The 16165-nt window shown below is 49.3% G+C and overlaps 1 protein-coding gene across 1 annotated transcript in view; it reads left to right on the forward strand.

The window, feature by feature from the left end:
• Positions 1-15352, forward strand: part of DCAF7 (DDB1 and CUL4 associated factor 7) — a 31177-nt gene extending 15825 nt beyond the window's left edge. Inside the window, exons 2-7 of the mRNA XM_005911116.2 lie at positions 3892-4050; positions 4728-4839; positions 5214-5332; positions 8027-8236; positions 9162-9279; positions 10470-15352. Coding sequence (XP_005911178.1) covers positions 3892-4050; positions 4728-4839; positions 5214-5332; positions 8027-8236; positions 9162-9279; positions 10470-10642 — 891 coding nt within the window. The 3' untranslated portion in view covers positions 10643-15352. The remainder of the gene's footprint in view (positions 1-3891; positions 4051-4727; positions 4840-5213; positions 5333-8026; positions 8237-9161; positions 9280-10469) is intronic.
• Positions 15353-16165: the final 813 nt, after the last annotated feature.

The raw sequence follows: 16165 nt of genomic DNA on the forward strand, positions 1-16165 counted from the left end.
CATTTTGCTTTTTTGCATTTCTTTTTCTTGGGGATGGTCTTGATTCCTGTCTCCTGTACAATGTCACAAACCTCCATCCATATTTCATCAGGCACTCTGTCTATCAGATCTAGTCCCTTAAATCTATTTCTCACTTCCACTGTATAATCATACGGGATTTGATTTAGGTCATACCTGAATGGTCTAGTGGTTTTCTCCACTTTCTTCAATTTCAGTCTGAATTTGGCAATAAGGAGTTCATGATCTGAGCCACAGTCAGCTCCCAGTCTTGTTTTTGCTGACTGTATAGAGCTTCTCCATCTTTGGCTGCAAAGAATATAATCAGTCTGATTTCAGTGTCGACCATCTGGTGATGTCCATCTGTAGAGTCTTCTCTTGTGTTGTTGGAAGAGGGTGTTTGCTATGACCAGTGTGTTCTCTTGGCAGAACTCTATTAGCCTTTGCCCTGCTTCATTCTGTACTCCAAGGCCAAATTTGTCTGTTACTCCAAATGTTTCTTTACTTCCTACTTTTGCATTCCAGTCCCCTGTAATGAAAAGGACATCTTTTTTGGGTGTTAGTTCTACAAGGTCTTGTAGGTCTTCATAGAACCATTCAACTTCAGCTTCTTCAGCGTTACTGGTCGGGGCATAGATTTGGATTACTGTCATATTTGAATGGTTTGCCTTGGAAATGAACAGAGATCATTTTGTCATTTTTGAGATTGCATCCAAGTACTGCATTTCGGACTCTTGTTGACTATGATGGCTATTCCGTTTCTTCTAAGGGATTCCTGCCCACAGTAGTAGATATAACGGTCATCTGAGTTAAATTCACCCATTCTAGTCCATCTTAGTTCACTGATTCCTAGAATGTCGACGTTCACTCTTGTCATCTCCTGTTTGACCACTTCCAATTTGCCTTGATTCATGGACCTAGCATTCCAGGTTCCTATGCCATATTGCTCTTTACAGCATCAGTCCCTGCTTCCATCACCAGTCCCATTCACAACTGGGTGTTGTTTTTGCTTTGGCTCCATCCCTTCATTCTTTCTGGAGTTATTTCTCCACTGATCTCCAGTAGCATATTGGGCACCTGTATGCCCTTGGTCCCAGAGAAGGCAATGGCACCCCACTCCAGTACTCTTGCCTGGAAAATCCATGGATGGAGGAGCCTGGTAGGCTGCAGTCCATGGGGTCGCTAAGAGTTGGACATGACTGAGCGACTTCACTTTCACTTTTCACTTTCATGCATTGGAGAAGGAAATGGCAACCCACTCCAGTATTCTTGCCTGGAGAATCCCAGGGACGGGGAAGCCTTGGTGGGCTTCCGTCTATGGGGTCGCGCAGAGTCGGACACGACTGAAGCGACTTAGCAGCAGCAGCAGCATGTCCTTGGTACAGAATGACCTGGGGAGTTCATCTTTCAGTGTCCTATCCTTTTGCCTTTTCGTACTGTTCATGGGGTTCTCAAGGCAAGAATACTGAAGTGGTTTGCTGTTCCCTTCTCCAGTGGACCACATTCTGTCAGACCTCTCCACCATGACCCATCCATCTTGGGTGGCCCCATACGGCATGGCTTAGTTTCATTGAGTTAGACAAGGCTGTGGTCCATGTGATCGGATTGGCTAGTTGTCTGTGATTGTAGTTTCAGTCTGTCTGCCCTCTGATCCCCTCTCAGTGCCTACCATCTTACTTGGGTTTCACCTACCTTGGACAGGGTTTCACTTACCTTGGACGTGGGGACTCTCTTCACAGCTGCTCCAGCAAAGAGCAGCCGCTGCTCCTTACCTTGGACTTGGGGTAGCTCCTCTCGGCCACTGCCCCTGACCTCCAGCCCGGGGTATCTCCTCTTGGCTAGTTATTAGAGCAATGTAACTTAAAATACTACTTCATGCATATTAGAATGACTTTTAAAAAGCTGGCAATACCAAGTGCTGACAAATATATGTGGAGCTCATACACTGTTACTGAGAATGCAAATGATGCTGCCACTTTAGACACTGGCTGTTTATTATTTTTTCAAAATAGAGTTAAACATATGCTTATAAGATGACCCCAGAATTTCACTCTTAGTTGTTTGACCAAGAAAAAGGAAGGCTTGTCAATAAAACAAAAACAGGGCCATCGCTGGCAGTCCAGGGGTTAAGACTCTGTGCCTCAGTTCAGGGCGCACAGGTTCAATCCCTGGTTGGGGAAAAGAAATCCCACATGCCACATGGTGGGGCCAAAAAAAAAAAAGCATTAAACAAGTTTTTTTTTACACATAAATGTTCAAAGCAGCAGTATTTCTAATGGCTTTAACCTGGAAATAACCCAAGAGTTCATCATCTGGTAAATGGATAAATGTGGATAAACAAAATCCATATACTGCAGTATTTCAGTGATAAAAACATGGCTGAATCTCAAGAGCATCCTGCAGAAGGTAGCCAAGTCCCAAAAGACTCAGCACCACGAATCCATCTATGTGATGTTACAGAATAGGCAGAACCATAGCCAGTGTGGCTCAGTGGGTGTGGACTGACTGCAGAGGACCCCAGGAAAACCTTTGGGAATGATGGAAATTGTCTATGTTTTTCTGTGGGTTTTTTTTTGCCCTGCTGCATGGCTTGTGAGATCCTAGTTTTCTAGTCAAGGATTGAACCCAGGCCCCCAGCAGTGAAAGCTCAGAGTGCCAACCACTAAACTGCCAGGAAATTCCCAAAATATTTTACATCTTAATTGTTGTGGGAGGTTATACAGCTCTATACATTTGTAAATGTATACATTCCAACTCATGGAAATGTACACTTAAAGTGAGTAAATTTTATTGTATGCAGTTGAACCTAAATAATATCGTTTTACAAAAAAAAGATAGGAAGATACTGGTATCTTGAGACAAAAGTCAGAAAGACAAGAGTGGAAGGAATTCTGTTTTCTTCTGTATGGTTAGTGCTTATCCTCTGTTTATCCTCCCTACCAATCCGTTCCATCTTCCACTGGGTGGAAGTTCATGAACAAATGGATAGTAAGTGGCATTTCCAACTGGGCCAGATCAAGTCTGACAGCAAAGTTTGGAAGTTAATATTGGTCCAAAACTGACTCAAAGAAAAGGTAGTCAGAACCAGGTGGGACTTTCCCATCAACAGCACCCACTTTTTTGCCCATTACAATGGTTTGGATTCTCAGATGCTCATTTGGCACACTGTTCTGTGTAAACATGTTACTAGCCAATGGGGCAAAAGGCAGGGGTGGTTAGAGGAGGAGGCAGTTCGTGTACGATTGCCTTTTTAAAAATACTTACTTTTGTCTGTGCTGGGTCTTGGTTGCGGCATGTGGGATCTTTTCACTGCGGCATGTGGGCTTCTCTCTAGTTGAGACCTGAGGCTCAGTAGTTGTGGTACGTCATGTGGGATCTTGTTCCCGGACCAGGAATCAAACCTGCATCCCTGCATTGCCAGGTGGATTCTTAACCACTGGACAATGACCAGGGAAGTCCCACGATTGCCTTATTTTAGGTGAGATGTTACTTTGTTGGATGGCACTAAATGCCCACAGCACTTCTAGTCATGGAGTCACTAAAACCATGGCTGCACGTCGTCAAGGGCCTTGGGTTGCAGGGAAAGATGTAAGCAGCTGGGTAGATAATGGCAGCTCTGTGGTTGAATCAAGAGTGCAGAGAGTTGGATTCAGGAAGCCTGTCTTCAAATTTGGTCTCTGCCGCTTACTAGCTCTGCAGTCTTCAGTGTGACTTGGTCCCTCCAAGGCTGGGTTTCCTCGTCTGAGCAGCGGGTCGGCTGGACTAGATGCCCACCCGCCCAGTGGTTCTTGACTGCAGTGAAGGGTGGTACAGTGTTAGGACTGCTGATGGGCTCTGGAGTACTTGGTAACTGAGAAACCAAAGTTTACATGGCTCCATTTTGTGGTGTTACAGGTTCAGCTTGTGGGTTTAGATGAAGAGAGTTCAGAGTTTATCTGCCGGAACACCTTTGACCACCCGTACCCCACCACCAAGCTCATGTGGATCCCTGACACAAAAGGCGTGTATCCAGACCTGCTGGCGACGAGCGGCGACTATCTCCGCGTGTGGAGGGTGAGCGGGCGCTCGACTGGCCTCGAGTGGCAGCTGTGGACTCACAGAGAGCAGGCCGGGGCTGGAGGCCAGGTCACTGCAGCCAGGAGAAGCAAGTGGTAGTGGGTGGACTGAGCTTGTTGGGCTCAGCAGATGTCCTGGTCAGTCTGGCCCAGATTTCCTTGAAGTCGGGCTGCAGTCTGCCCTGGAAACTCAGGGCTCAGTGAACGTGGTATAAGGACGAGAGCCTTCTGTGGGGGTGGGGCACCTGCGGCCTCTCATTCTGCTCACAGCCAGGATATTTTTGAGTACACTGAACAAAATCCTGGGCCACTGGTTCTGTTGCAGCGTGGGAGTGGACGGTGGGCCTCGCCTCCCCTCAGCTGAGCCGTCACCGCAGCCTCTCCTGTAGCTGGAGGTGTAGCACCCGGCCAGGAGGGTACAGATACTGCTTTGGGCAGGATGAGAAGACCTCTTGTCTTAGAAGGATTTGGGGGTGAAAATTTGGAAAACAGCTGGGCGGAGGAGAAAGCTTGGAAAGAAGTAGTATTCAAGTCATTCCTCTGGGCTGTAGTATTCTTCATGATAAAACTGTCTCCACACGTCTTATATTTACTAAGGTATCATCTGAAAGAGGCATGGAAGATTTTTTGTGAAACTAAGACTGGCTGAGTTTGTAAAAATTATTCTTCCTTCAGGTTGGCGAAACAGAGACCAGGTTGGAATGTTTGCTGAACAATAACAAGAACTCGGATTTCTGTGCTCCTCTGACTTCCTTTGACTGGAATGAGGTGGATCCTTATCTTTTAGGTAAGGAGCCAGGGAAGGGGTATCCCGGTGTGAAGAAGCAGAGATACGTGTTCTCAGCTGTCACACTGGGCCTTGAGGTACGTGCAGCCTCCTAACACGGGGGTGAATGGGAAAGAGGCTAAATAAGGAATGTGATTATTAATTCCTCCTGTGGAATCGAGCTTCCCACATGTGCAAGTCTCATCTCTCCAGGCAGAGGCTGAGGCCCTGGGGTGAGGATTGAGTCCATGACGCTTGCATTCTCCTGGTACCCTCCCTGTACTCAGGAAGTGCTTGCTGCCTGTCTGCAGCTCAACAGATGAACAGGCACAAGGAGAGGGGCTGGTGCGGGACCTCAACACTGGCAGCCGCTGACCCACACTGGTTGTTTGCAGGTACCTCTAGCATCGACACAACGTGTACCATCTGGGGGCTGGAGACCGGGCAGGTGTTGGGGCGAGTGAATCTCGTGTCTGGCCACGTGAAGACCCAGCTCATCGCCCATGACAAAGAGGTACTGATGCTGCTCTGCAGGTGCTTTCTCTGCCTTAGTGTGAGGTCAGGCCGTTGTCTTCCTTTTTTGCAAGTGATGTGGAAGATAAAATGCTGATGTCTTCTCATCTAAATTGAAAACAGTAATATGTCAAACAGTGGAAAACAGTATGACATGAGTGCATTTTTGTTGACTCATATAAACAACTTATTCTGTAGTCTGTTGTTTTTCTTTTTGTGCCAGAGACTGCTGGTTTTTAATAACAGACTCTCTTAGAGGCAAACTTGGACCTGATGTGATTAAAAAAATAATCTTATAATTTTAGAGTAACACTTACCTTGAAATATATTTACTTTTTTGGGAGCAGGAAGGCAAGAAGAGGGGAAATTTCCTGGCAGACAAAACTAATTGATTAACTCTTCTGTAAACTTGTTTTATGAATTTCTAGTATGTTCACTTAATACTTACATGTGTAATACTATTTGGAATTGAATATGCTTAACTTTGATGGTGATGTTTTTCCTATGTGTATTTGAAGAGCTGAAGGGAGCAAGCTCTAATTGTATTTACAGAGCCTTCTTCTGAGTGATTTTGTAAAATGGTCATAAATCTTGTAACTCCCAGAGCTACCACGTGCTGGTCCTCCCACCAGGGAAATCACAAGATGTCTCCTGTGGGTAGTGTTTCCTTTTCTCTCCAACTCCTGCGCAGCGAGGAGTGTTAATGTCTGTACAGATTAAAAGGATGCCTAGACATTAGGTGAGAGCTGTGAGGTTGTCCACAGAAGTTGGTGACCAGGTTATCATTCTTAGTGAGAGGTCGTTCTTCAGCTTTCTGTGCTCCCAGCGCCGAGATCTGTTAAAGTCTGCTTGACTCGGTCACCATAAAACAAGGGGCAGAGGAAGAGCGTGACCTGCCGGGAGCACCAGTAAGCGCGTCCTGGCACCCAGTGGAGCAAGTTGCTACATTTTGGTTCTGTGACACTTAGCCTGTCATTCTCTGTCAGGGTCCAACCCGGAAAACTAGAGCTACTCCGCATGTTTAACCTGAGGGGATTTAATGAGGAGATGGCTCACACAGATGATGGTAAAGCTGAGGAGCCACACTGGCCACAGTGAGGTCGTCTGGGCAAGAGGAACAGCAAGTTTAACAGCCAGAAGGCCCTGAACCAACACCCTGGCCTCAAAGACAGGAACCTCAGGGTGGTTGTCCCGAGAGAAACGACACCTCCCAGCGCCTTTGGTTTTTCTCCGTCTGGATCTCTGTTGAAGTAAAGACTTGCTCGGAGGTTCTCGTTGCTGCTGGCGGGTTGGTGCAGAGGAGGGTAGTGTGTGTCTGGGAGTTGTCACCCTCTCTTGGCTTCTGATGGAATATGTGGGTGGAACCGGGAGGAAGGAGCAGTCAGAGTGGCTTTACACCCTTGGCTGTACTGCCTGTGGGCACCTTATCGCTCAGTGAAGCTGCCGGGTGTCCCTGTCCCTGGGAGTCAGAGCGCCAGCCGTGGGTGCACGTGTGGATAAACGCACCCCAGCCCTGACGCAGCTGGCCAGTGCTGGCCAGTGCCTGGGTCTGTCAGGTCTTGGAATGGCAGCCTACTTTCCTGTTGAACCACTCCTCGTTCCCACCATAGAGAGAGAAGTGCAATGTCTTCATTGTCAGCCAGAGGAAGGGCAATTTATGATGTTGATTAGAAACAGATGCTTGTTTGTCGGTGTCCCCCAGAAGGTAGAACCTCAGGGAGGCTGGAGTCACAGTGTGAGGGACAGGTTCCACTCATGTCTCCCCAGAAGTCAGCTCTTATAGTCCTTGGCCCCAGGAGATGGGTTTTGTTTGGCATTTTTGTTTTTCTTTGTTCAGCATTTTGTTCTTCTTTTTCTCTCTCTCCGCTTGTCTGGCTCTGGCTTTGTCTGTCTCTCTTTGTCCCTTTCTTTCTCTGAAACCCTCGGTTGCTCTCTGTCTGTTTTCTCATAGACGTTAGTGCAATACAAAGTTTGCAGCAGGTAATAAATGCAGAAGACAATAATTCAAAACCTAAGTTGATACACTTATGAACACAAACCAACTAGGAGAAGAAACAGCATTTGCTAGGAGAGCAATATTAACCCTCTTTGTAAATAAAGGAATACCCAAGCCTCCCGTGATTCAGAGTGGCTCTTAGCTCTTTCTTGCACATGGGTCTCAGGTCCAGGTTTCACAGCAGAACTGTGGTCAGAGGAGGGCCACTTCCACCTCTCCAATCGATGACCTCAGCCTTGATGTGGTCATGGATCTGCTCTGATTGTACATACATGAAAGCCATGAGGGCCAGGAAATAAATGTCTCAGTCTCCTAACAGGGTGGCGGGAGATAGCCACTGGTTCTGGCTTCATTGAGCCTGTCCAGGTCGACCGGGTAGAATACTTGCTGAGTTATTTGTGCTCTGTTGGTCAGCAGGGTATGTGCTATGTTATTACGGGAGGTGGAGGAAGAATACTTGGAAGGTAGCAAGTGAGAGGAAGCCTACCGGCTTCCACCGTAGGATGGTTGTCACTCTTTGGGTAATCATTGGTGTTAGCACTCTCGGTTTCCTGTCCTCACAGGCGCGGTGTGGCTTTATTCACCTCCTTCCAAGTCATGAGCAGGGGTTTAGATGAACCAGGGGACAGTAGGTTTCCCTGTGACATGAAAAGGAGGTAACTGACCTGAATCTGACTGTTGCTTCTTACTCACCAACAGGTCTACGACATTGCATTTAGCCGGGCGGGGGGCGGCAGGGACATGTTCGCCTCCGTGGGTGCCGATGGCTCGGTGCGGATGTTTGACCTCCGTCACCTAGAACACAGCACCATCATTTATGAAGACCCACAGCATCACCCACTGCTGCGCCTCTGCTGGAACAAGCAGGACCCCAACTACCTGGCCACCATGGCCATGGATGGAATGGAGGTGAGAACCCCACTTCAGGCTCACCTAGGCCTTGCGACTCTGCTCCAGCCCGGCTTTGTGGATCCAGGAAAGCGGTTCTCAGCTGACGGCAGTTTTCCCCCCAGAGGATTTTTGGATCCACCTGGAGACGTTTTGGATTGTCCCAACCGGAGGGGGTGGGGGGTGCAGGAAGGGGTGGTGCTCCTAGAGTCTGGAAGTTGGGGGCCTGTGGTACCCAGGACCACTCCCCACAACACACAGCACAGCGTTATCCCACCCCAATGTCAGTAGTGCCGAAACTGAGAAAACCTGATCTAGAATAAGGGTGTGTGTCAAGAACTTGGAGTACATAGAGAGCTGGACTCTGAGCCAAGAACAGCAGTATCTAAAAAGTCAACCATATCATTCATGCTTCTGGTGCCGAGTAGACGAACAGGCAGGTTTCCCTCTGTCATCTGGGCAGAGTCTTCTAGCCTTAGTGAGTAGACGGGGAAATGGCCACTGTATAGCCTATTGTTTCATAGAAGCAGTCAGCTGTGGGTGCACATGATGCCGTGATGAATTGTGTTTTGAGGAAGCCAGTACCTTTCAGATTTTGCTTTGGGGTTCGGGGGCGAGGGCTCTCATCTGCCCAGCTGAGCAGGCACAGAATTCTGAGTACACGCACCTGATGGCACGTGGTGGACTGTCCACATTCATGTTACCTGCCCCTCCGCCTCCCCTGCAGCCTAGAAGCCCCATGTGGCTTATGATACAGACTATAAATGACCCGTTCCTTTGTTTCCTTTTTCCTCAATCTTATAGTTACTTTGGGGACCCCTCTGTCTCTAAGAGTCTTTTAAGTCTACAGATGAGCAAGTTATATGTACACGTTTTTTTTCCCCTTGTGTAGTATCTTTTTTTCTTTTTTCCTGTCACCCACTGGGGTTTCTTGTTCTTTCTGCAGGTAGTGATTCTGGACGTCCGAGTTCCCTGCACACCTGTTGCCAGGTTAAACAACCACCGAGCATGTGTCAATGGCATTGCGTGGGCCCCACACTCATCCTGCCACATCTGTACTGCAGGTAATTACTGGAGGCGGGTGATGGGAAGGGAGGGAAGGGGAGGTTTTCCTCTGGTCTCTTTAGCATCGTAATCCTCACTCTATCCCAAGGAAGGTTTGAGAGATTTACACAGAGCGATGCCACTGAGAACCTCCCTACACTAGCACAGCTGAAACAGTCTGAACTCCCAGATGATCTTATACCCTCAGTGATACCAGAGAATCTGTATACTGTCTCCATCATATACAGTTACAGGCTTATGTTGCCCACTGTGTGCCCCCAGAATCCTGGCTTGCACAGGAGGTGCATCCAGGAGTATGAGAAGGGGCAGTCTCCTTGGCTGTAACCTCTGCCCCGCCGCCCCTGGCCCCTGCACTGAGCTCTGGGTGCCTTGACGGGCCCTGCAGAACCTGACTGGATATGCAGCATGTGGTGTGTAGTTCCCGTTTCACCATCTGCTAGACCCCAAGAGTACCCCTTAAAAATGTGGTGGCCGTCAGAGTTCTTTTATCATAGAAATAATGTCTGGTATTAAAAATTAAACAACACTGAAACAGGCCGAGGTGTATGAAACAGGAGGATGAAAGGCATCTTCCCTCCTTCCTTTCCCGTTTCTACCTTAGCAATGTAGTTTGGTGGTTTGGGGCCAATTCAGCGTGAATTTGAAAGCATGAAGCTTTTCCTGTGGGGGGCCTGTTCATGCCTGTCCATGTTGAGGAGCAGCCAGAGGCCCAGGCCCACCCACTTCCTCCGAGCCTTGCTGTGGCCTGACTTCTTCACTGTGGCCCTCGCTGATGTATGCATGTCCATAGCATGGGGGAAAATCGCATTAAATAACTGAATCATCAGAGAGGCATCTTTAACGACTCGGGTACTTTAAGTGGCTGAAGATGCCATGTGTGGGATCCCATCCCAGCTTTCTTCCCTGATGTCCACCTCAGAGGAGATGAGGTGTCGGTCTGAGTCCCTCTGCCATCCCCACTCTGCTGTGGTGAATGGGCCCTGAGACGCAGAGGTGGAGGGCTCTGCCCTTCACTGGTGCAGAGCTCTGTGGCTCAGGGCACCTGCCTTAACGTTTCCTCGTCATTAAAACCTCCCTCCATGGGGTCTGGGTGAGTGAGTGCTCTGTAAAGTGTGCCCCTGCCTGATGCAGGGCTCGTGACCCTCACTGCCTGAGTGGTGACTTGCCTGCCGGCTCTCTGTGTCCCCAGCGGATGACCATCAGGCCCTCATCTGGGACATCCAGCAGATGCCCCGGGCCATCGAGGACCCGATCCTGGCCTACACAGCTGAGGGGGAGATCAACAACGTGCAGTGGGCGTCGACCCAGCCTGACTGGATCGCCATCTGCTACAACAACTGCCTGGAGATACTCAGAGTGTAGAGTCAGTGGCGCTGTGCCCGCAGCGGGGCTCCTGTGGCTCCCGCCCCTGCCCCACCCCCGGAGTGAGAAGACGCGCGTTTCCGGTGGCCAGTACGTCTGTCGTTGCTTTGCACCCGCTGTTAGCAGAAACTGCTCCAAAGTCCCCGGCCAGCTGCCCACCGCTCGCTGTGCCGGACTCAGCGCCGCGTGGCGCCTCCTCAGCCCAGGGCTGAGTGTTTCGATTTCTCTCTCCTTTCCTCATCTCTTTTGGTTCTGCTATTAAAAATTTCTGTATATCTGTTTGTCAGCCGTCATGTTAATGAGCTCTGTGGGCAGCGGCTACGTCTGTATCCGTCTGTCGCAGATGTCTCTGTCTGCCCAAGACAGCAGTCTGGGTCCTTGTCCATGTGAGCACTTCCTGGGAACAAACACCAGTTTGAAACTGTCTTTCTTCATGTTATCCATGTCTCTTAACAAATTTCAACTTTGTATATTTTTTAATCTATCAGGCTAATTTTTTAACGAAAAGAATTTTACTCCCTGGCCTCTTCCTTGGTTTTATCACCCTCCCTGTTGACACCTTCTTCTCTTCCCTCCCTGCCTGGATCTGGCCCCAGGCCCCTGACCCTCCGAGCAGTTTGCCTTCTTGAATCACTGCCTGGGCGGAATATACCTGACTGGGAGTCCCAAACCTCCTCGGTGCTCTGAAGTCGGCCGGCTCACGCCTTTCCTTGGCCTGGCTCTTGTCGAGGGCATTCTGAGCTCCAGAATAGTCGTGCAACCCCTGCTCTTACTCCCTCAAGTACATACGCCTGTCCAGCCCCCCAGGACATACTGAGCTAGCCAGGCTAATGGGGGTGCCTGACTCCTGGGGGACGGTGGCAGGAAGGCTGAGCTTAGAGTATGTTTCGGTCCACAGTTTAAGAGTCTGTTTTTCTCTCCAAATATTAACCCCCAACCATTCTCTTTCATGTCTTGAACAGTAGACAGGAATGATGTAGCAGCTGAACTTCAGTATCTCTGTCTGTTTAGTTCACTGTGACTGGTGGTACGTTGGCCACTCTCCCGCTAGAGAGGAGAGAAAGCCCTCCTTGGCAGGTGCCCAGTCTGAGTGTCCATCCCAAACAAGATCTCTAGAGCGTGGGAGATGGTCAGCTCTTGCAGAGGATGGATTCAGGCAGGGGTGATCCCAGGCCATCGATTAAACAGAGAGCAAGAAAAGCTTCAGAGACCCAGGGCCAGCCAGTTCAGAGCCCCATGAACCCATCAGCCGCTCTGCCCCGAGTTTTGGTTCTGAGCAGTATTGGACATGGAGGCGGCGGGTGTCTGTTTCCGTTAGATGAACGAGTTCCAGGGAGGGGTCTTGTGTGTGACTCTGGTGGTAGGCGAGTCCTTGGGCGGGCAGAGTTTGGGATGTGCCCAGAGTCTGGGGGAGTATGGTTTGCCGCGCTCTGCCAAGTGCCCGAAGGTTTCTGAGACCCTCTGAGTTGAGCAGCTGGGAGTGGAGAGTAGCAGGCCTTGGCGCCAAAGATCTTGTCCACTGGGGCTCTCGCCTGCCCTTGAGAAGCAAAGCAGCTAGCTTTGTGTTTCTGGGCCCTTAAAGTCTCTTGGTTGAGTCTCCCTTTTCAGAAGCAGATGGATTGGTATCCCCAAAGTCATAGCTCTTTGCTTTCATACATGGGGGCTTGTCCCAAAGAAAAAGCCTCTTTTTCCTTTTCAGTCAGGGTATTTCCACTTCCACCTTTATTCTTGCTTCTGATTTGGGGGCTCTCCAACTGGCTGTCCGCTTGGCCAGTCCTCCTGCGTTTACCGCCAGCTTTGCCCTGCATCATTTTTGGACATGTGACACGAACCAGTCCTTGGTCAGAACCCTCCTCTGCTTGTTATTGTGTTTGATGGTTCCAGGGTCCTTCCCTCAAGGGTAGCAAGGCTAAGTTGAATGTCGCTGGCTCTGGGAGGCCGTCAGTTCCTTCCTGTGGAAAGGGTCTTGAAATGGAGTCTAGTGGGAGAGGTCGTTCTGGGGACAGGGCTTAACTCCACTGAGTTCTGAGTTAAGAGCCCTTCCCTGATCTGCACTTTTGTGGTCTGAGTGGTGAGGAGATTTGTCACCTGGAACTTGAAAGCATCCTGGAGAGAAAAGTTCGTTACTAGGAATGAGGATATTTTGGACAAAGTTGCTATTTACCGTGGAAACCAACAACTTTTGATTTTTTTTTTCTTTCTTTTTTTCCTTTGCCCTGTGGACTCCCAGCCCTGTCACCCTCCTTAGGCCCTGAGGTGTGGTCCTCTTCCTCCCAACATCCCACCTGGGCCCAGGTGAGACTCCGCAGCTCACCTGGGGGGAGAGAGACGCACACACGCATGCACGCGTGCACACGCAGTAGCTGGGATGCTAGAATGTTGAAGGCTCCCTCTCCTTCCCTTCATGCCCTGAACCAGATGGCCTCAGGGCTGAGGAGGGGATTTCTGTAGTCTCGGGATTTAGAAAGCCTCTTAGTCAGCCACGCTCCAGGAAGCAGAGATCTGCTGTAGTTTCAAAAGCAAGTGTTTGTTTAATTTGTTTAGGTTCTCAGATTGCCAGCTGGAGAGAAGAGGTGGGAGGCGCTGCCTCTGTCCTCCTTGAACGTGAGAAGAGCCCTGGGAAGGCTGTGCTGGCACCTCTTGGCTCTGGCTCTCCCGGCTGTCGCGCTTTGACGTGGTCTTGGACCCCTGAGCCACAGCCACCTTTGTTTTTCTTGTCCTTCCTGAGGGGAGGCAGCTGCTGAATATGTCAGGCTTCAGGCTCCCCATCAGAGAGTTGGCAAAAGTCCTTTGAAAGCGTGAGTGTTTACACCCAGGAGAATCGGAAGCCTTTCTTTCCAGGAAGGAACTAGGCGCACGATGAGGACTTGAAGAGAGAAGATGTTTGATGATCAGGGGAGAAACTCTTATCAGAACCAGGATTGGCTCTCAGAGTACTGGTTAAGATTTGAGAAGAAACAGAAAAAAAACTGAGACTCCAACAAGTTTTTGATGACAGGTGTGGCTGAAATTTTAGGAGGAGATTGAGGATGGGAGAGGAAATCAGTGATGATGAAGAAGGTATTCGAGGGTGGTACAGGTCTGAGGTGAGGAAGTAGGCAGACTGTCAGACTGTCATGTGGCTGTGGGGTGAGACTTCTCGGGCTGTGTCAACCTTCCAGGACCATTCAGCGATGTCTGTGATGCTGGGGACAGGGTGACAGAGGGACCCCTTCCTGCTGCATTTCAACCCTGTTGCTATTTGGTGGCAGAAATCTGTAGGAGTTGAGAGCCCCTCAGTCCTTCCAGACCATGGCTCTTCTTGGTCGTAGGTTTGTAGATGGCAGAAGCGGAGGTTGCAAGGTCATAGCGACTCCCCACCCCGCTGTCCTCTTTCTCTTCCTCTTACCTCCCCACCCTTTGCCCCTGTAGATCTCTCTTCCTGCTGTAGCCTGGGCCTTGAATTCCCAGCCTGCGACATATGTAGGAGCTTCACAGTCTGCCAGCTATGGGAGGCCCGCCTCGTATCTTCCCTCCACCATCCCCAGATCCTTTGACTGCCCGGCTTAGGGGAAGGGAGACCATTAAAGCAGAAGCCCCAGAGCAGACTCTGCCCTTTCCTGTCTGTGCTCCGGGATAAGCAAGGAAGGTCATGCTAGTCACTTCAGTTGGGTTTTCCCTGGGAGGAGAGCTGAGCCGAGCAGTCAACTGTGACCCCTGGGCCAGGCTCTCCAAGAAGGGTCGTCCCTGCACTGGCTGGGCCAGCTACTCAGTGTTGCAGAGCCTCGCCCTCTTTTCCCACCATGTCATTGCTGCTAATGGTCAAGGTCAAATATATGGCCACATGGAATGGGCCAGGTCCTCTCAGGCTCCTTTGTGGATGTGATTTTTTTTTAAGAATGCAAACATGCAGGTGCCTTCCCGAGAGGCTTGGACTGGTGTCTCCAACCAGAAACAGATAAGCTAATCAGAGTATGAACTCAAGAGGAGGGATGTCAGCAGACTGTGTAACAGCTGGAAAACGTCCACGTACCGGCCTTTAGGACAACCCAGGGGATCAGAACTCGGGATCCCTGCTCTTTAAAAGAACGTTCTCCCCTTGGGTTGATAATGCAGTGTGTTATGAAACTTGTGGAGCTAAAGCTTGGACTTGCTGGAGTCAAAGATGGATCATTTGATGTGGTTCCTGTGTATGTGATGACCCCTGTCAGTGACCTTCCAGCCTTCCTCCCCGAGCGTGAATTTGTAGCATGATTGTACAAATCTCTCTGTAGAAAATGGAGGTTTCTTGTTCTCTGAAGTGTTAAGCTCTAGCCAATCAGTTTCTGTCCCCTTTAGCCTAGTGTGTCCGAACTTAATTTCTCGCTATGTATTTAAACTTTTTCTCTGTATCATAGGTTTTGTGGCATCCCACGGTCAGGTGGAGAGGAAGCTGCCCCTTACAGAACTGTACTGTAACCATTTTTTAGAGAAACATTATTTTCACAGGACTGATTATACACAGGGCTTGTAAAAAAATTTTTAACACTGTGCTGTGAAGCCACGCTGGTAAATCTCCATTGAAGGCTACTTCAAAGGCACCTGAAAGTGGAGTGTTATATCTATGACTTTATTTCTTGCTTCCTAAGTATATTAAACCTAATTTTCACCCTTTCATTCTGTTTCAGCCTCCTGTATAAGAAGTACCGTATTTTCTGCCCATCATACTTTGTAATAAAACTTGAACATGTATAGACTGACTGAATTTCTTCTTGTGATAAATTCAGTTTTTCCCATTCTGCCATGGCGGTCATGTTCCACAGACACTGGCCAGGGGATTAGACTCTACCTCAGCCCATCACACTATCGGATGGCCTAACGCATCACCTGTAACAAAACACAGAGCATGTACTGCCTGCCAGGGGCCCATGGCCTTCAGGTTGCTTGCAGAGGACCAGGAGAGACATCCATATAAACAAATACTGGCCACGTCCCATGCGGTGACTCAGGTTCAGGTTTCCTGGTGGCCCTGTGGAGGAGAGGATCGCCTGCGCCTGGGTGGGAGTCACAGGATCAGGGAAAACTTCATGAGACAAATGCTTGAACTGGGTTTTGAAGACTGAGTTGGAGTTTTCTGGGTATAGAGAAAGGCATTTAAGGCAGAGAGAACATCCATGTACAGATCTAGAGAGGGTAGATTTCTCCCTCAGTCCAGTGATTAAGACCTCACCTCCCAATGCAGAGGACACGGGTTCAGTCCCTAGTTGGGGAGCTAAGATCCCGCATGCCTCCTGGCCAAAAAAACCAAAACATGAACCAGAAGCAATATTGTAGCAAATTCAAAAAGACTTTAAAAACTGTCTACATCAAAAAAATTTGCAGTTGCTGGAGGGGAGGGATGGTTAGGGAATTTGGGATGGTCATGTACACACTGCTGTATTTAAAATGGATAACTGACAAAGACCTATCATAGAGCACATGGAACTCTGCCCAGTGTTGGATGGCAGCCTGGATGGGAAAAGGGTTTAGGGGAGAATGGATACATCTATATGTATGACTCAGTCC

Source organism: Bos mutus, chromosome 19 (genome assembly GCF_027580195.1).
Source record: "Bos mutus isolate GX-2022 chromosome 19, NWIPB_WYAK_1.1, whole genome shotgun sequence".
Classification (NCBI taxonomy): domain Eukaryota; kingdom Metazoa; phylum Chordata; class Mammalia; order Artiodactyla; family Bovidae; genus Bos; species Bos mutus.